This window comes from Callospermophilus lateralis, chromosome 14, assembly GCF_048772815.1.
Source record: "Callospermophilus lateralis isolate mCalLat2 chromosome 14, mCalLat2.hap1, whole genome shotgun sequence".
NCBI lineage: Eukaryota > Metazoa > Chordata > Mammalia > Rodentia > Sciuridae > Callospermophilus > Callospermophilus lateralis.
In genome coordinates this window covers 55,915,962-55,936,396 of record NC_135318.1, presented here as the reverse complement: position 1 = coordinate 55,936,396, position 20,435 = coordinate 55,915,962, and the positions used below count along the sequence as shown (strand labels likewise).

Sequence of the window (20,435 nt, the reverse complement as noted above, 5' to 3'; positions counted from 1 at the left end):
TGAAAATACTAATAAGACCTACTTTTGCTGAAAAGGTTTCCATGGTCATTACCACTTCTTTTATGTGACAACTATTATAAATGTCTTTTTAAAACTTGATTTGCTTTTTGGATAATAATCTCCTGATGTAAATGATCTGTCTTCTCCTTTCTAGAAGAATGCATATCTATTGGAAATGCTTTCATATTTTCTTCACTTGCAAGTGACACTTGGTTAGGTACATATCCACTATTAGTTAGTCTGTTAGTCTGCATATCCACCAGAATAATTTTACCCATCATAAAAGATGAATTTTATCAATCACACTTTCTCTCCATTTAACATTGCAAAGTTTTTGTAGGACATTGTTTTCTTCTGGTGTATGATTCTTCTTTAGTCCTTAAAATAAAAAAGGTACACTAGGATATATTTTATTATTTAGTCTCTTAAAAAATAATTTCAATTGTTACTTGGTGAGTCTATTCAATCTGCATCTTCAGATGCATCTTCTTAGCATTATGTTCTTTTTTCTAAATTCAAAAAAGTTCTCTTTGAATGTTTCTTCTAGACTATATTTCCACAATGCAAAATATCCAGTAACTTTGAATATCTCTTTTTGTCATTCTCTATGTATCATCTTCTCTCTCATCACTTTTATCTAACTAAATCAGTTTCCTGTTCAAATTATGAGAATTTCTCAAATGTGCTTTTATCATTTGTTTCATTTTCTGCATTGCCATCTGCTCTTTACTGCTTCTCAGGTGACTTTAAAAATCGACTATCTTATTTTATACTTCCTGAATTGTTCTAGGTTTCCTTGTCTTCTCATTTCATATTTTAAAGTGTTTCACATTTTCTTGTTTTATTTAACCTTGATGAAATCACATGGTTCTATAATTGACCTTTTTTTTTTTTTACTACTGAAAATGCTTTCCATTAATACATTCTTCTTTTACCTCAAGAGTTTTGTTTAATCACTTACTTTACTAAAATTTTGCAGGCTCTATTGTTAATCCTTGTATATGGAAAGGTGTCATTGAGCTCCAAACTATATTTGGTATGTACATATGTATATGCATATCATTTTATATGGGTGTATCTAATATACATATATTTATGTGTGTATAATTATTATATTGTTTCTTCGCATTATCTCATACTTATATACTTCTCCAAGAACTTAATCTAGGGAATGGGCATTGGTCTTGATGACTAAGTAAGCTTATGTTGTTTTATCAATCAGGGGAGAATGGGAAATAGAACTGATCTTTATTATTTCCACAAAGGAATTTTTTCTTTGCAAGGTTTATTTGTTTTGGAAATGGATACACCATTCCAGCTTGCCTTATGTAGGGCTTTCTTTTTTTCTTTTTCTTTTGTGTGGTCTCTACCCCAGATTCACATTGCACTGTACTGAGGCTAGGGCCTCATTCCTTATCCCCATTGTAGCCACATAATCAAACACAGGACTCTCCCATTCCTCAGGAGGCCCAGGGTCTATGGGAGGGACTCAGTAATGCTGGACAGAGTCACTCTCATGAAGATTCCTGGTGTCCACAGGTGTCTCCTCGGTGGTTCCCCTTCTGCCATCCAACGCAGCTGCTTCTTTATAATGAAGCACAATGACAACAGGGCTCCCTGGGGATGTTCTTGTCCCTCTTGTGTCCCACTCTTTACTTCAAACTTACTTCCAGATTTGGAACTGTTCTTGAAACTCTCAACTTGAAAGTCTTCTTTTTAAATTTTGTATTCTTATTTGTTATATATGACAGTAGAATGCATTACAATTCATATTACATGTATAGAGCACAATTTTTCATATCCCTGTTTGTATACAAAGTATATTCACACCATTTGTGTCTTCATACATGACTTAGAGAAATGATATCCACCTCATTCCACCATATTTTGTACCCCCTTGCACCCTTCCTTCCCCTTCCTCCCTTTTGCCCTATTTAGAGTTCGTCTAATCTTCCCATGTGCCCCCTTCCAACCCCACTATGAATCAGCCTCCTTATATCAGAGGAAACATTTAGCATTTGGTTTTGGCTAACTTCACTTAGCATCATATTCTCTAATTCCATCCATTTACCTGCAAATGCCATGATTTTATCTCATCTCACTCCAGTCAGAATGGCAGCTATTAAGAATACAAAAAAACAATAAGTGTTGGCGAGGATATGGGGGGGGGCAGAGATACACTCATACACTGCTGGTGGGACTACCAAATGGTGCAGCTAATATGGAAAGCAGTATGGAGATTCCTTGGAAAACTGGGAGTGGAACCACAATTTGACCCAGCTATCCCTCTCCTCGGTCTATACCCAAAAGACTTACAAACAGCATACTACAGGGACACAGCCATATCAATGTTTATTGCAGCACAATTCACAATAGCTAAACCTAAATTCACATCTAGATTGGTTGCAGAACCAACCTAGGTACGCTTCAATAGATGAATGGATAAAGAAAATGTGGTATATATACACAATGGAATATTACTCCTTGAAAATCTTTTTCTCCGTGTTTTTTATAACTTGGCAACAGAATTGAAAGTCAACTCTGATTGACCTCCTTCAGACTCAGTCCACTGTTTTGCTTTCTAGTGTCATTTCTTATGTTTTGCATGTCAGTGCCACCATCCTATGGATGTCAACTTCCCCTGGACACATCCTAAGATCTTCTCTTTGGGGAGGATGGGTCAATTTTAGGTGATAATGGGGGACAAAGGAGGGAGAAGCTGTCTATGCTTAGCTTCTTTTTCCAAAGTTGTAAACTTTCTCATTTTCATTGAGCCCCTCCTATTCAATTTTACTTTGGGGGCTTATATGATTCCCTGAAATAACACTTCCCAAAGTCATCAAGGCCTTTATTTCAGCTAAAACATTTTAGTTCTTATCTTGCTGGACCTATTTAGAAAGTGTCATTTGTTGATTCAGCCAGCTGATTTTTGAGTACCTAGTAGGTTCTCAGTAATGCACAAAGATTGATAATTACAACACTTTCCATATACTGAGTACTCACTGAGCAGCAGGAATTGTTCTAGGCACTTTATATTCATTGTCATGTCATCATCACAGTTAGCATTGTGACCTGCTCTGTTCTGAGCAGGACTCTATGCAATACATACTACTGTTGCCCTTTCTACAGATGAGAAAACTGACTTCACAGAGAAGCTAAGTACACATTGAGAAGCTCAAGGACACACAGTTATTAAGTGGTAGGATTGGGATTTGACCTCTGGTGGTTTAGTCTTAAGAGTTCATACTCTTGGTTCCAAACACTGTTCATAAAGTCTTCCTGATGTGGAACCCTGTGCTCTTAACCACTGTGCAATGCTGCCCCCGCATGGAGGGGTCAGGAAATGTATAATTACGGTTCAGTGTTGGGTCTGAGATAGTGAGCAGTACCAGAGAATTTTCACTAATTATTATGAGAATTTGGAAGTGGGGATTCCAGGAAAAGTTTAAAATTGGGCCACTTTAATGGCACTGGGAGTGCTGACATAGCTCCCCATTTTAATGGAACAAAGTATACAAGGTGCCTTCAATCCTCCTCCCTTTTATTTCTTTGATATTTTATATGACAGTTAATACTCAGGAAGACCATTTAATTTAAAACTCAAATGGAGACACTTCTGAGAATTAAAGAGGACATTGTTATTTACTCTGGGACAATAAGAATAAACCATTGCTGTCATGGACAAATCAGAACATTTGGCTGTCCTGTTAACAATGATCTTTATACCTCACATTTATTTATGCTTAGTATGATCCATGGTGACTGTGACTGTTGGAAACTTACACTCAAGATTCTTCACTTTTATTTTCTACGTTTTCTATAAACCTAATATTTTCATTATTTTTATGTAGTGGGTAGTGGCAGAATGGTTATGATTCTGATCACAATCTTTATGCCATCAAATGTTGGGAAAGCCATATTCCAGAGGGATCCTACAGGTACTTATTAATCAGGGGTTCATTTTATTGCATATCTTGGATGAGGAAAAGAAAATAAGGTCACTGGAAGAGACACTGGAGGACAAACCCTGGAGTTTTCCCTGTACATTTCTCTCTTTTAAAAATGCTTTTATTATTGCACTGTAGTTATACATAATAGTGGGGTTCATTTTGACATAATCATACATGGATGGAATAATTTGCTCCATTTTAGTCCCCGGTACTTCTACTTTCCCTCCCATCATCCCTTCTTAGTTTCTCTTCCTTTATTTTCTTCTCCATTTCTTGATAATGTACCACTGCACTGCTTATTATGGGATATGAGTTATATGGGGCTGTGAAATTCTGTACATGGAAGGGATTTTTTTTTAATCAGGTATTAAACTCAGAGCCACATCCCCAACCCTATTTTGTATTTTATTTAGAGACAGGTCTCACTGAGTTGCTTATTGCCTTGCTTTTGCTGAGGCTGGCTTTGAACTTGTGATCCTCCTGCCTCAGCTTCCTGAGAGGCTGGGATTACTTGCGTGCACCACCTTGCCTGGCCAGGGAAGGGATTTTGAATAAAGATGTAATGTGGGAGGTAACTCTTTTTTCTTAACTACTTTTGGAACACAGGCAGCCCACAACTAATGATGGGAGGGGACCGAGTACGAGTAATCTTGTCAAAGGATAAGTGGGCACCACCTGGGTAAGGATAGGAGCAGTGGTGAAGGGCATCACAGCTAGTGGCAAGAAAATGCACGGGTTAGTTTCAGAAACTACACAGTAGTTTCATTAGAAATTGCAAAGGTACAGGATGTGGTCAGAGTTGAAACTGGGAAACATACAGTGAACCGAGCAATAAGAGTCTTGCATATTTATTAAGAAGTTTATATTTTTCCTGAAAAAGTTTCATAGGTGTTTAATGGCCAAGAGGTGGGACTTGGGGAAGATGGTGTTGAGCTTATATTTATGTTTTAAAAGATCAATTTGGGACCAGTGCCAAGAATACAAGGTATGGAGAGGGGTTAAGAAAGGAGGCAAAGAGAGTCGTTTTGAGAATGTTTCAGTAAACTGGGGAAACACGGTGGAGATAGGCACCGAGAAGCCAGAGAATGGGTATTCCAGGGCAGCTGTGGGATTTGACATGGTCAGGCCTTGCAGGGTGAAAAAGAGGAGTACTGCCCTGGTTTATGGTGCCACCAAGACTAGGAATAGAGAAGGAAAGGACTGTGGGGGGAAACTCCTAGATGAGCACCCTTCTTTTGAAAGGCTGTCCCTCCTGGTACCAGGGCTCAGTTCTCCACCAGATCCCCACCCCCTCACTGCTCCGACTGCTTCTTCTCAGCTCTGATTCATGACGCTTCTTCTTTTACCCAGACAATTCCTGTTGGCAAGTCCTCTGGCCTGGACCTTAGCCATCTTCCTCTTCAAACTGCGTCTCTTCCTGACATTTTAAAATCCTGATAATATCTTGATATTATTTATTAGCCACACCCACATTCTCAACTACTGCCCTCGGGCTAACAACATTCAAGCCTTTATTTTCAGTTCCAAGTCACCAATCCAACCGCCTACTCAACGTCTCCACCCAAATGTCCTACATGTTCAGACTCAGCACGTCCATACCAAGCTCTTTCCCTCTGAAACACGCTCCTTACTGCCCCATTTGCTCTCAGTAAGTCACTCAAGTCCTATTGGTACTGTGTACATAGAGCTTCCAATTTCATTTATTTTTTCCACATCCTCTCTACAAGAATAGGTGATACCCACACAGAGACACTTGCCTTTTCTGTCTTTACAAACTTGCATCCCAAAACATACTTTCGATGGGATAAAATCCAAACCCTCTCCAGAGTCTTTTCCTGTCACACTTATATCACAGAGAAAAAGATATGTCACCTACCTTTCCTATATGTTTATAATGTGACAAAATCCTGTTCAATGTCACCTCCTCTATGAAGCCTCCTAAATCCCCCTCATATCAATCAAAATTATTTGATTAACTGTTTCCCCAGTGCCTGTCTCTTCCACTAAGCTGTGAGCTCCTGGAGAATCAGGATATGTCTCTCAAGCATTTTGTAATTCCACAAGTCCAGCACAGTATGATAAATACCAAGTTGACATGACATGTTCCTTACCCTAGACTCTTTAGAATCTAGGAGGTGTCTTTTTCTAGAGGACTGCATTGTTTCTCTAGGGGCAATTACCACTACCACCATGACCACAAACATCATCATTACCATTGCCACCACCATTACTCCATCACCATCACCACCATCACCACCACCACTACTGGCATCTCTTACCACCATCATCATTATCATTCCTATCACCATCACTACCATCACAATCCCCCCATCACTATCACCATCTCCACCATCACTACCATCACAAACGTCACTGTATCACCACCACTGCTGTCACCAGTGCTAACATCATCATGAATAGCCTCATCATCCTTACCATCATTATCATCACTAGCACCCATTACTAACATCATCAGTAAGCCTATCATCATCACCATCTATCACTTGGCACACACGTGCCAAATAATTTCTTGAAAGGCTTTAATTTTATTTAATCCTTATAACACTTCTGTGAGCATACATTAAAATGCCTATTATATTCATGAAAAACAAACCTGAGTTTCAGAGAGACTTAAATAATTTGCCAAGCTCATAATGATTGGTGAATGATGGAGCTGACGCTTGAAAATGGAAATACCTAATATCAAAGCTGTTCCTCTGAACCCCTATGTTTGGGGCTCTGTTCATTGCCTTGAAGCACCAGAGTACAGTCCATGCCTGGAGTCTTGTCATAAAGGGAGCAGAGTTAGTGAACAGCATGGCTTACATGTATACACAGACGAGGTGGGACCTGGTGACACTGAAGAGCAAAGCACAACCTACCTGTAACCTTGTCTTTTCTTCCTCTATATCATGTTGAGCCCCTCTTACCACAATCTAAAATAACATCTCTCTGGGCACAGTGGCACATGCCTCTATTCCATGCAACTTGAGTGGCTGAGGCAAGAGGATCACAAATTCAAGGCTGTCCTCAGCAGTTTAAAGAGACCCTCAGCAATTTAGCAAGACCCTGTCTCTAAATAAAATATTTTTAAAAAAATGGCTGGGGATGTGGCTCATTGGTTAAGTGCCCCGGGTTCCATTCCTGGTACCAAAAATAAAAATAAAAGCAAATGTAAGGGTATTTATGTATTGTTTATCACATGACTAGAAGGCTAATGGTACTCAGATAGCAAGGATCGGAGAGGCTAAGCATCCTCCAGTCCTTTCTAGTGAAAAACTATCTCACTGAATATGCCAACAGCATCCACTTGGAGAAACACTAGTTGGAACCCAGACACTTGATTCAACTCTGAGTCAGTGTCTTAGTATATGGGCATCCTTCTTAGTTCAGCCGCTATAGCATTTCAAGGGCTTCTCTCCCTCCCCGGCCTGTCGAATTCCCTCATATTCCATCAACTATGGAAAAAGAGATTCTTATCTTTCATAAATATTCATGTAAACTTAGGTGGCAGAGAAGCACTTCTAAACTCTCTTTCAACCTTTCATTTAATCTAATTTATCCCCTACCTACTGCACTGAATGTTTCACCTGAAATAGGGGAGGTTGGGGAGAGGAGGAAATGAACAGGAGGCATCACATTCCAACCCTGGGCAGATGTGAAATCTCATGTCTGACAGTAATTCCAGACTGATGAAGAGAGCCAAGACATAGCTCCAAACTGACCTTTTTCCAGAAGTCTCACCTCTTCCCCTATCTCTATGATTATTTCTTTCTTGCTTACTCAGGCCATAGCAGTGTATAATTATGTTTGCAGTAGAGGCATTTCATGCCCACCCATTTCTGGCTTTCCTTTTCTTTTGGACACATCTCTTTGGTCCCTTTCCATAGGATGAGGCCATGTGAACTAGTTCTGGCCAATGGGCTGTATGTGGAAGGATGCTGCCATTTCTGGCTAGAGCATCTCCCTGCCAGCAAGGCATTTTCCAGCATTTTCTTCCTTTGCAGCTGGATGGTGAAACAGGTGCCAAGAAGGAGTCTCTGCCAGCCTGGCTCCCAAAACAACCATGAGGAGCCCCTGTTGTGCCCCATCAAACATGGAGCATATCCAGAGAATAAACTCTTCCTGTTTTACTGAAATTGGGCCTATTTGTTACCATGGCATAACCTCACCAACTCTGATTGGCTCAATGTTTGTTTGTTTGTTTGTTTATATTTTGGGTACCGGGGATTGAACCCAGGGCACTTGACCACTGAGCCTCATCTCCAGCCCTATTTTGTATTGCCGCAGTCTGGCTGGGCACAATTCAGGAGCCACTTGTCAAAAGAAACGAACTTTATTTTTAGAACCACACACGCCAAACAAAACAGCTCCTCAGGAAAAACCCTCAGAGCCCAACTGCCACCACCGGCTTCCTACAAGCCTCTCTCACTACCACCAGCCTCTCCACCTCCCACAATCCTCCTGCTCTAGAGGCCGATTGGCTGGGTCACATGGGTGGAGCCAAAAAGTCCCCCAATGAGCAGCTCCGTGGCCTGAAAGGGCAGGGAAACAGCCCAATGAGCATTACCGCAGAGGAGCCAATCAGCTAGATGTTGCTGGGGCCGCTGTGAGCCAATCATCAGCTGGCAGTCTGAAAGTTTGCTGGGGCCCCTTTGGCTGTGGCTCTCAACATCTCCCCCTCTCTGTTTAAACAACAAGAATGTGGCTTAGGGACCATGCCTGCCTTAGGTTGTCCAATAGTACATATGGTCCTTACCCGTTATCAGATGAGCTGACCTCAAGGCGTCAGCCTCCTGTCTTAGGTTGGTACCATTGCAATTGGATCTTACCCATCACTGACTACCAGTCCAGTATACAGCCACACCTGTGGAGAGGTCTTTGTACCATCGGGGTGGGGTGGTGGTGAGGTTCTTTGCCTCACCTCTGTTGGCCCCAAAATTTTAGCTGAACGATCATGATAAGCAGAAGGGAGGAAGATACACCAAGCCAATTGACGGCTCCTTTTGGAAAAATTGTACCACCGATGACACCATCAGCATAAATACCCCAACACTACCACAAGTCGCTGCACCAACAGATAGTTCACAATGCATACAAGTGAGTTCACAATGCATACAAGCGATACATAGTCCAGGCAAGTTCTGCAAGCAGTTCAGTGATGGCTATTGCAGAAGCTGTAGATTGGTTTTATCTTTGTATTTTATTTAGAGACAAGGTTTCACTGAGTTACTTAGCACCCTGCCTTTGCTGAGGCTGGCTTTGAACTCGAAATCCTCCTGCCTCAGCCTCCTGAGTTGCTGGGATTTCAGGTGTGCACCACCAAGCCCGGCTGGTTCAATGTTCTTTTGCCTATTTGGATTTTTTATCTTAGTACAGAGATTGTGAGTCAGAGAGGCTTGGGGCTGAGCCTTGATTTCACCACTGAGAGTGGCCTGGGCTACCTTCCCTAAACCTCATTTTCCTCATGTGTGAAATGATGATCGTGACTGTACAGACATTGTGAGAACTGCACAGACTAAATGGTAAAATGTTACCAGACGTTGTTTGCATCAAGTATTGTGTTATACCTATCTTTACTGTTGTCCACTCCTAAGTTCAATACTGAGATGTATTTACACTAAATGAATGGAAAGAATCAGTTGAGTCAAACTGAAGAAATCTCATTACTTTTTCAATATGACCCTGACACATCAGAAAACCATGACAAGTAATGCCCAAATACCTTCTTTCTCTTTTGCTACAGAATCATGAGTGGGAGAAGTGAGATCCAGTCCCTTGCTCCCACACCAAAAATGGATACACGTTCTAAATTAGCATGAAGCAAATCTCATTTGCATTTATGTGACAGCCAAGTCTCCTTAAGGGATGCCAAAGTTTATTCCTAGACCACTAGGAGTCCTTTAGCATTTGGAGATAATTATAGGTTATCTTAGGACGGATGTCTTCTTCCAGCACTCCTGGATTCTATTCTCAGCCTGACACTGAGTTTTACCAGTTCTCCTCAGCTAAGGAAAGTAGAGATAATTACTTGGCTGACCCAGACAGAAAAACAAAACACTTTTGCCTTATTTACTTTATTTTTGATCCATATGCCAAACCTTCCAATTCGTGGGAAGTTCTACTGACTATTGCCTGGTCTAATAAGCCTTCTCCAAATCTGGAACCTAATATGTGAAATATTTTTTAAAAAATATTTTTTAGTTATAGATGGACACAATGCATTTATTTTATTCATTTATTTTTATGTGGTGCTGAGGATTGAACCCAGGGCCTCACCCATGCTAGGTAGGCAAGGGCTCGACCAGTGAGCTACAACTGCAGCCCCTAGGTGGAGCATTTAGATCTAACCACAGAATCCATCTCAAGACAGAGAAAGAGAGAAATAAAGAAAGAAAGGGAGGGAGGGAGGGGAAAATATCCTGTCCTCTGAAGAATTCTTTTTCTGATGTCTTTTTAAGTTACTATTGCAGCACTTTAAAAGTACTTTCTAATGGACTCGTTTTCCTTCTTCAGAGCCAATTTTGCATTTTCATTACGTTAAGCCATCTTCCAAAGTATTTCTGAACTACGCTATATCCATGTGTTTTAGCCCATCTACAGATTTGAGTTTCCCTCTTCCATTCAGATTCAGACTGAACAATTCACCAACTTATCAGACCTTTAAGTGCAGGATAACCAGATGTCCTAATATACCTCAAGGTCAGCTGCATCACTTCACCCCCCTCCCCCAGATCCTTACAGCATCTGGGTGGGCTGCAGGGGGTCGGAGTTCCTGAAACTTTCAATCAACTGCAGCTGATTTAACATGGAGCAGTAGTTCCTCAATTAAGCAATCTGAGCTGCTTTCTGTACCATGATTTACTGAAACTCTGATGCAGGGAATTTTAACTCCTGGAACCCACCCAGTTCCTCCAGTTGTACTGCCATGTGCTTCTCATTATAGCCCAACTGTGCAGGGCAGAGATGAACAGAAAGAACTGGGCTGGGAGTCAGAAGCAGACGTCGTTCTAGCTGTGTCATGATCTAATCCCCGTCCCTGAGCAGGTCACTTAACCCAGTGGGTTGAACAAAGGTTTTCTTCTCATCCATAAATTAGGAACAGCAATTGTGCTGGCTCTACCTACCAAAAAAGATTGTCTCTGATGTCCTTGTAAAGGAGTGTAAGAGTTTGTGAGACTTGCATAAGTTTCAACTCTAAAGAATTTCTTTTGTGAGTAGATAGTTGGGAATCCAGAAGGTATTTTCTCAGAAAAGCAATACTAGACCCGGTAGTGATGTTTCCAGTCTAACCTACAAAAATCTGTCTCATGACCATATCTCTGGGGCATAACACATAGTAAGGGTCCTACAAATCATCACCACCAGGGGGTCACCCAATGCTGGGTGCTGTGGTTGGAAGTCTGGGTGGATGGCAAGATGGGGTGCCTGTGTATGGGGAAAAGAGGTGAAAACTGATGCTGGACAAAAAGGAAAAGGGACTTGGGGCTACCATGGTAAGGAGCACATGGTGAGGCTGTGGGGGGCCTTTTTCAATGTAAGGATTTATTGGGTGCAGGAAAGAAATGACAGGTGTTGACTTTGGAAAGTTCTATAAATAGAGTCGTTCAGTGCCTTCTCCCACCCTGTCACCTCCTCCACTCTCTTGTTCTATTCCCCATGTTCTATTTTTGAAGTCTTTAGGGCATATATACTATAGCCAGAGTCAAGATGGAAAACCCACTTTCTGCAATTAAGTGTCTAATAGCTCAATATAAAATAAACCAAGGTGTGATACATAAATGTATACTGTAATAACAGAAGGGCCCTGAAGGAGAGGGCCATTTTTGTCCATGGATTGGTCAAATGGGTGCACTAATCTTTGCAATCCTGGCCTGGAAGACTTAGAAGAGGTTAGCTGTTTTTTTACTGTTTTTCTTCTGGACAGAGGCCTTCCAAATCTGACTTTTCAAATCCCTGATTGAATTCCCAGCAATCTACTTTTCCTGACTATAACAAGAAAAGCATGTTTAAATGAACATGAAATTCCATCAGTACAAAGCCTAGTGCAGCCCAGTCGCCAAAGCTGCTAATAATGCCCTATTGTGTTACTGTGGTGTCCTAGGTTATCATTATGCAGTCTTTGCTCCTGGTTGAGAAAACATGACATTCCATTGAATGCATAATCTGGGTTCCCTCCAAGCCAGAGATGCATCTTGCCTGAAGTCGAAATGAGCTGGAATTCAATGCCATGGGAAAGAGAACCAGTTGCAGGGTTGGGGAGAAGAAGAGAATGGTGGATTCATTCCCTGTGATCCACTGGTCTCAGCCTGTAGACAGGGTCTAGGCAGTCAGCAGATCTTAGAAGCCCAAGGAAAAAAACGAGTCAGCATTTTTTTCCCTTCCTGTTCTGCTGTGGTTGGGTGCTGGACAGCAATGTCTCAGGAGGTTCTTTCTAAGACAAAAGACTATATCTTTAGGGACCACCCCAGGAGGCTGTTTGTCCTGGTTGCCTGTTGGCCCATCCCCCAGCTCTGGACTCAACAGTCACATAAATTAGCCTGGCTCGAGGTGACAAGCTGGAGCTGTACACATGGACAACCTAGTCCTAGCAAGTTTTTATTCAGCACATACTATCCCTGTCTTCAGGTAACAGGACAACCAAAGGAACTCAAAGTCATCCACCTGAATGTAAAAGTATGTGCCTATAAAGGTTTCCCTATCCTTTGAGCCTTTTGGGTTCCCTAATGTGCTTCAAAAGATCCACTAGCACATTCAAAAATTTATTTCAGGAGTAAATACAAAAGAAGCAACTTCCTGTATAAATAGAGGGGCAAGGAACTCAGCACACTGGTTAGAGACCTTCTCTCTCCACACCTGATTTTTAAAAAACTAATGTATTTTTGTTGAAAATATAATTAATGTATGCTTATTACAGAAAAGTTAAAAAAATTCAGAAAAGCATAAAAGCAGAAGTTAAAAAATCATGCTTCTGCAGAGAAATACCATTACCATATCAGGTAAATAGACATGCATATATGTGTTTCATTTTTTACAAAGGTAGAATCAAAATGCATACAATGTTTGGTAATTAATGGCATTTTCTCCCTAGAGTATAAACATTGCCTATTTCTCCTAAAATATCTTCCCAGCATGTAAAATATACAATACATATTTAATACTCTTCATATTACATGTCTTACTTAAATCCCCTGTTGTTGAACATTTATGTCATTTTCAACTTTTTATTGCTTTAAACAGCACGGCCATTAGCATACATTTAGGTACTTTTCTGTGACTATTTGGATTTATCTTTAAGATATAGAATTGTTGGGTGGAAAAGTAGACCCCATCATATTTTTTAAAGCATATGGTATATATTGCCAAATTATCTTCTGGTCTTCAATACAGTAACCACATGTGACTATTTAAATTAACAAATAAAATAAAAATTCACTTCCTCAGTCTCCCTAGACACATTTCAAGTGTCAACAGTTACCTATGGCTAGAAGCTACCCTATTGGACAACATAGACACAGAATATTTTCATTATCTTAGAAAGTTCTATTGAACACCGCAAGTCTAGAAAGAGGGTACCAATTTATATTTTCCCTAGTAAGATGTGACAGTGCTTACAAGCTGGCCAGTAATGAATATTGTGAATCTTTAAAATTCTTTGCCAACCTAATAACAAAATTTTATCTTGTTTGATTTTTTTTTCATTTCTCTGATTACTAGTAAAGTTGAACTTTTTTGACTATTTGTTGACTTTCATATATATTTTTCTCCTGTAAATTATGCAGTAGATTATTTTTATTGAGATGATGCATGTGTGTGTTTTAATATGTAAATATAATATAGTTGGTATGTATATATTTACATATAGTTTTACACATAAATATGTATATCATATATATATATATATATATATATAATATATATATATATATATATATATATATATATATATTTGTGTGTGTGTGTATTTTTTTTTTCTTTTTTGGTGTTGGGACCAAACCCAGGACCTCCCACATGCTAGGTAAGCACTTTAGCACTAAGCTACATCCTTTCTGGCCCCTCCACATTTTATATAGTAAGATCACCTTAAGAGAATGATTAATGTTGCAAACATTTCTGTAACTTGTTATTATATCTTATTCATGCATTTTTATTTATGAAAGTGTAGAATTTTGATATATTTAAATCTGTATTTTTCTTTAGAGTTTCTATACTATTATTATGCTTTAAAAGCTCTAAACCTAAGATTACAGCAATATTCATCTAAATGATCTTCTATGATATTCTAGCTCTTTGATCATTTCATTTTAAACATTTAAATTTTCAGTCCTTCTAGAATTTATTTTGGTGTGCGGTATAAAGTATAAATCTATCCTTTGGATCCCCACACGTTATCAACCCTTTGTCCAAAAAAAATCCCTACTGATTCGAAATTTCACTAAATGCTTATATGTACTTGGATTTCTATTTTTGTCTCTCTGTTCTTTGGCCTTTACCCTCCTGTTTTAATTAACTTGTATTTTTTTTTAATATTTTGAAAGTATTTCTTTATTATTCATTTCCAAAAATGTTTTATTTCTTTTTACTTGTGTTTTTCCCCCTATCAGATAAGCCTAGAACCATTTTGTTAAATTCCAGCCATCACCAAAATAAATTCTTTCAGAACTTAGACTAAAAAGTTTAATTCACTGTATGAATTGCTTTGGGGAGAACTGATTATAGTTTTGAGGCATTCCATTTGGGGAATGGTGATTCTGCCCATTTTGTCAAGTTTTTTCTTTTTGCCCCTCTGAACTAGTTTTCAAAACAACACAAATGCTGATCATCTCTGAGGGTTTTCAGACAGTGTCCCTGAGTCTAGGATCTAGTGCTCCCAGCCACCAGAAGTTAACAAAAGAAATTCCACTTCTTAGTATTGGATTATATTTTCAGTATCCACCTTCTCATAAATCTGCAAGAAAGAGATCTCACTTTTCATCCAAAGAATCTGGAGTTTCAAAACAGACTTTACGGAAAAACCAAACTCCAGGGGCAACTGCAAAGCACATTTGGTGTCTAGCTGGCCAGCTTATTTTGCTGGACTCTTTTTCCAATTCCCAAATACTTTCCAGTCTGTGAAATTCATCTCCCTACCGCTGTAACTGCAAGGCGCTCCACTGGTTTTAGTGAACAGGGATCTTCTCTGAGGGGCTTTTTTTTTTTTTTTAATTGTTGAAGGTGTTTTTTAACGGATAGCAGGGGCTTCCCTGAGTGCAGCTTGGCAAGCCTATGGGAATCTGGGAAGTGTTGAACTGGTCAGAGTTCAGCTCTCCCTTGATCAAAGTCCTGAAGTCTAAACACTCTCCACCTTTAACAAGGAAACCAGGGCTCCAGCACCTCCCTGGTAGCCCACCAGTCAAAATGATCAAGAGCCTGATTTCTCCTCCACCGAGGTTCTCAAGGCAAAGGAGAGAGAATTTACTAGGCAGAGGGGAAATGTGGCTGATATCTTAATGGGTAGGAGCCAAGGTTGCAACTAAACATCCTGCAAGGTACAGGACAGTCTCCACAACAAAGAATGACCAAGCTTAAACCTCAATAGTGTTATGGTTGAGAAACCCTATCTTGCATTTTCATTAAGTGCCCAGGCTGAACACACATTATATTACGGGGGACAAGGATAATGCATTTTTTGTAGGACACGGTTTTTAACAAGAGACCATTGACTTTGAAATGCCGACGTCTCTTTAAAGTGTCTGCAAGTTCTTCCTCTGGCAAGCAAGACTTTCTCAGGAAAATGAGAAGGAGCCTCAGAAACGCAGTGAGTCAATAGCATCCTCCAAGTTGCACGCACGCTCCTCGGTCACAAAGAGCAAGACAGAAAAGAAGTTTGTGCCCCAAACCAGCAGCGTCGCCTCTCCAGCGGGATGGGGCGGCACAGGAGAGGGATGGGAGGAGCGCTCCCCAACAAAGGCGCAGCACTCGCCGCCACCACCTCCCGTGGTCCCTCTTGGTCCCTTGAGATGCACGCCTGTCCCAAAGCGACCCTGCCAACCCGCCCTGACCGGGGAGAAAGCATCATCACCAGCTTAGCCTAGAGTGAAAGGCTCATGGCACTTACTTGTCCAAAATGAAGTACAGGTCAAATCCCCCGTAGCAGGCTGGACCCCCATCCTCCCGGCGTCCCCCTTGCCCGGCGCAGATGAGCACAAGAGTGGCCAAAGAGAGCCACTTGAAGCCAATGACCAGGGCTTTCTGCTCCACGGTGGCCATGACCCACAGCCCAGGGAGAGAGAGTGGGGTCTTCTTCTCACGCTCCGCGAGCTTGCCACGACCCTCAGGGACACGCCATCCGAGGGCCCCTCCTTTTGGGCTCTTTATTCCCCCTCGCTCCCTAGAAACTCCCCGGAAGCAATTGTCTGGAGGAGTTCAAGGTTTTCCTTCTGGTTTCCGCTTCGATTCTGTTTCTAGGTTTCAGGTTTCAAGAATCTCAATACTGTACTCCGCTTTTTCAAAAAAGAGACTGCTCCGGGGTTCGGACGGTGGGACCGCTCCCCAGGCTGCGCGGAGGTTTTGCAATTGAAGCAGTTCCGTCCTGACGGTTCTTTGTCCCAGATTTTAAGTATTATGGGGTGGGTTTTCAAATTGTTCTTGGTTGGGGCAGTGCTTTGCCTTTTCTCCCTCCCCCTTACCCCCCTTTCTTATTTTTTTTGGAGGCACAAAGTCCAAAGAGTGCCACCTTGTGGCCAGAGATGGCGAAAGCACGCACCGGGGTCCCTGGGAGTGTGGCTCAGAAGGGAGCTGGGGAGACTTAGAGATGCGGGGTACCAACCTTATGTTCCTTATCATTTTCAGGTAAAGGGCATATTTTTCTTATTCCTTTCTTTTCCTTGTGCACCTTCCTCCTTTCCCCCGCACCCAACCACTTCTCCCTTCTCTCTAGTCTTCTTATACTTTCTCTTCCTTCTCTATGTCTGCGGATACGGGCAGTGTAAACATTTGATGAGAACTCATTTCCTCCAAGCATTGTGGCTCCGGCTCCAGGCTTGGAAACACAGACCATTGTGCAAATCGAGCAGAGAAAAACAAGTCGTTGTGATCTGAATTATCAAGTGACCTTATATACTCTTAGTCCAGATCATGAAAGAGATTGTTAGGACTCTTTTGAAAGCAGCACGCCTAATGTCCAAAGTTTCCTACTCCCTCTGCTCCCGGCTTGGAACAGCTGAACCCTCTACATTGTCTCCATCTCCATATTTTAGGGGTTCCGTGACAACAGTTCATCCTTTCAGCCCATGAACTTTGACTTTCTTCCCCCATCTTTGATGTAGGACAGAAGAAGTAAACAGCTTACAGAAGTGTACATTTGGGACTGGCAAAAAAAAAAAAAAAAAAAAAAAAAAAATATCCTGTGCTCTCCTTTCTAAACTGCAGAATCTTTCTTTAGAGTGGTCTCTGAGCCCCAGTTCAAGATAGGACCCTAGATCTACCTTCCCCTGCCTTCAACTCTGGGAGTCCTCAATGCACATGCATGCTTCATTGTTTAGGATTCTTCCCCCAGACCAACACACATATTCCTTTCTACTTTTGATCCCTCAAGACACACACCAGTGAACTATCCAAGGTGGTTCTCATGTGTATACCATGAAATCCCAGTGTCTTGAAATGCTCCATGCAGCATTAATTGCATTTTCAAACAAGTCTTGGAGACTCATAATGCATTGCCCTAGCCTGCCTCCAAAATGATCCCTAGTGTCCCTCACCTCCTGGTATTCACATTCCTTCCAGATGGACATGACTGACTCATAAGTAATTAATAAGATATTGCAGAACTCATGGTGTGTGACTTCTGGGGCTAGGCCATGGAGATTGTGTGTTTTCCCCTTTGTTCCATGGGTCACTCTGGGGGAACCCATTGTCATATCATGAGTACACCCAAGCAGCCCTCTGGAGGAATCCAGACAGCAGGAAACTTGAGCTTCGTTGCTGACAGCCAACATCAACTGCCAGCCATGTGAGTCTCCCATCTTAGAAGTGGATCTCCCAGTCCTGTCAAGCTTTCCGGTGATTCCAACCTCACCAGAGACCACACCCCACCCTCAAAGCAGAACCACTCAGCTAGCCCTTCCTGATTCCTGTCCCATATAAAAGGTTTATTGGTGTTTTAAGCCTCTAACTTTGGGACGATTTGTTATGCAATAATACATAACTAATAAATGCCTATTAAAAGCCTGGATATTTCTGTGGGGAGATTTTTTTTAATTGTTTCCCAGATTTCCTTGACCATGAAACTATTCTTTTCAGATGATACTCATTGACACTCATATTTTGTAAATTACTGCTTTCTGGAAAAAAATAACTGTGGGGATTAAAAATACTCTAATCTATCCAAGTCTTCTTTTTCTATACTTTTGTCATCCTCAAAAGATGGAAAACCCATCTTGTTCCTGCTACAGACCTGTGATGAGAAAGAAGGGGAAATCTATAGAAATTAGCTGGGTACATGAAGGCTGGGAAACCAGAGGGAACTAACTGGTCAGGAAAGTAAGGGAATATGAGCTAGGACAATATGGTAGGGAGAATGTCTATGGGATTGGCAGGAAGGGGCTTGAATGTCCCTTAAGGGACTGGGGGCGGGGGCAGAAAGAATCAGGGAGGCATTAGGAAAGTCTTCTCTCATCCTCGTGCCCCCAGGGCCCTCTTAGATTGGTTAAGAGTTTGAGTGACAGGGGAATATCTTGAGCATTTCATTGGGAAAATAATTTATGAAGTTAGCTAGAAGAGGGGAAGCATGAGGTGTCCTAATAGAGGTCTTCAAATTAGAGACATCCACATCAAAGACAGGGGAAGGCCCACATTCTGGAGGCAGGGGTATATTTCATGTGAATAAATGTATAGGGAAGGGGAGAGGGTGAAAGAGTCTCCCCTAGGACAAGTATGGTGCTTAAGAGGAGAGGGAAGTAGTTGCAATGGTTAAAATATTTGAGTGTATCAGCTGCCTCTGCTTTTCTTCCAAGATTCTAAAAAGATATCTATTGGTACAAGTTGATCATCTCCAGATCCTAAAATGGATCTACCCTTCTCTTTGTCTATCTCAGAGAAATCCATTCCAGGCTGCCTCACTCACTGGAGGAGATGTCTCCCAAACATTCTCATGAAGTGAACTTGACATTGAATTACAGACATATGATTTTTTCAGGGGAAGATGTAAAATAGACAAAGATGTCCATAGTTTCCAACAATGGTAAATGAAGTCCCTTGTTTGATCTTAGCATGGTAGCTCATTGGGGAAGGTGACAGTATCCAGTGCTCTGAATTGGCATCAGCTTGTGCCTTTGGTTGTTGGGATTTGGTAACCTCAGACTTAGTGCACATAGAGAGACAGGAGAGGTGAATCAGTCCCTGGAGGCTAGAGCAGGATTTGGGAAGAGTCTCTCAGCAGAGAATTTCCCAGATTAATTTCAGAGTTCAGAGACATTTGAATATCCAGAGTCCCCTGCCTAAATGTTACCATCCTTTTGAAGTAATGTTCAATGTTCTGACCTGATTGGAAATATCGTGACCCTACTCCTTTTCAAGGACTCCAGTGCTCTGGAAGAGATGGATAGACCAAGGTTCATGGAGATAGGTATATGAGACTTGGAAGGAACTCCCCTGCCTCTTAAATTTAAATGAGTGAGAGAACAATTTACACGGTGATGTCAAGGCTATGGATAGTTATTTCTGGAGTTGAATAAATGCAGGAGAAAATTAATCATGCATGTGGAAGCCAAGGCAGGGAAGAAGTAGTCAATAGTGCTCATGCTGTGGAAGTCAGGAGAATAAGCCCTGAAAAAAACCATTGATTTGACATGAATGTCACTGTGCCACCCAGGAGCATTCCAATGAAAGTGAGGGATGTTAGATTGTACTGAGTTAATAGCAAGGGGAAACCTCTCTTTCAAGAGATAACTTGTGAATGTTCAGATGTTTTATTTGCCACAGGAAGAATCTCAAGATATTTAAGCATGCCAGAAATGTCAAGTTCCTTTGGAGAGTTTGTCTTGCTAGACTCATCATAGCAAGGCTTTCATCCTGAACTACAATCACTGCTGTATCTGAATTTTACAGTAATTGTTAAATATTATTAAATTATTAAATAGGTTCTTTACTTGCATACTCTCACACTCCCTAACAATTGTGACCTAGCCCCTTTTGTCAAGATGTCCAACATGAAGCTTGCCATCCTAATAATTTTTTCATCTAACCTTTCAAGAATCCCACTGGACTTTCAAGTGCTGTTTGAGTTCTTGACAAAGATTCTGGAAAAAGTTCCAGATAACAAACTATCCAAGAAAAATTTGTGAAAAAAATTTTCTTAGAAATACTTGCCACAATAGGGACAAATCTGATACTTTCCAGTAAATTTTGTGTCAATCAAATATATCCACTCTTGGAGGTCTCACTGGTCCCTGGACTACTATCAGCAAAAAATAAAGAGGGTATTTCCAAAAGCAATTTATCAACTGG

At 41.0% G+C, this 20,435-nt stretch overlaps 1 protein-coding gene across 1 annotated transcript in view; it reads right to left on the bottom strand.

Annotated features, from left to right (window-relative positions):
• Antxr1 (ANTXR cell adhesion molecule 1) overlaps positions 1-16,525 on the bottom strand; it is a 226,760-nt gene extending 210,235 nt beyond the window's left edge. Inside the window, exon 1 of the mRNA XM_076833319.2 lies at positions 16,048-16,525. Coding sequence (XP_076689434.2) covers positions 16,048-16,199 — 152 coding nt within the window. The 5' untranslated portion in view covers positions 16,200-16,525. The remainder of the gene's footprint in view (positions 1-16,047) is intronic.
• Positions 16,526-20,435: the final 3,910 nt, after the last annotated feature.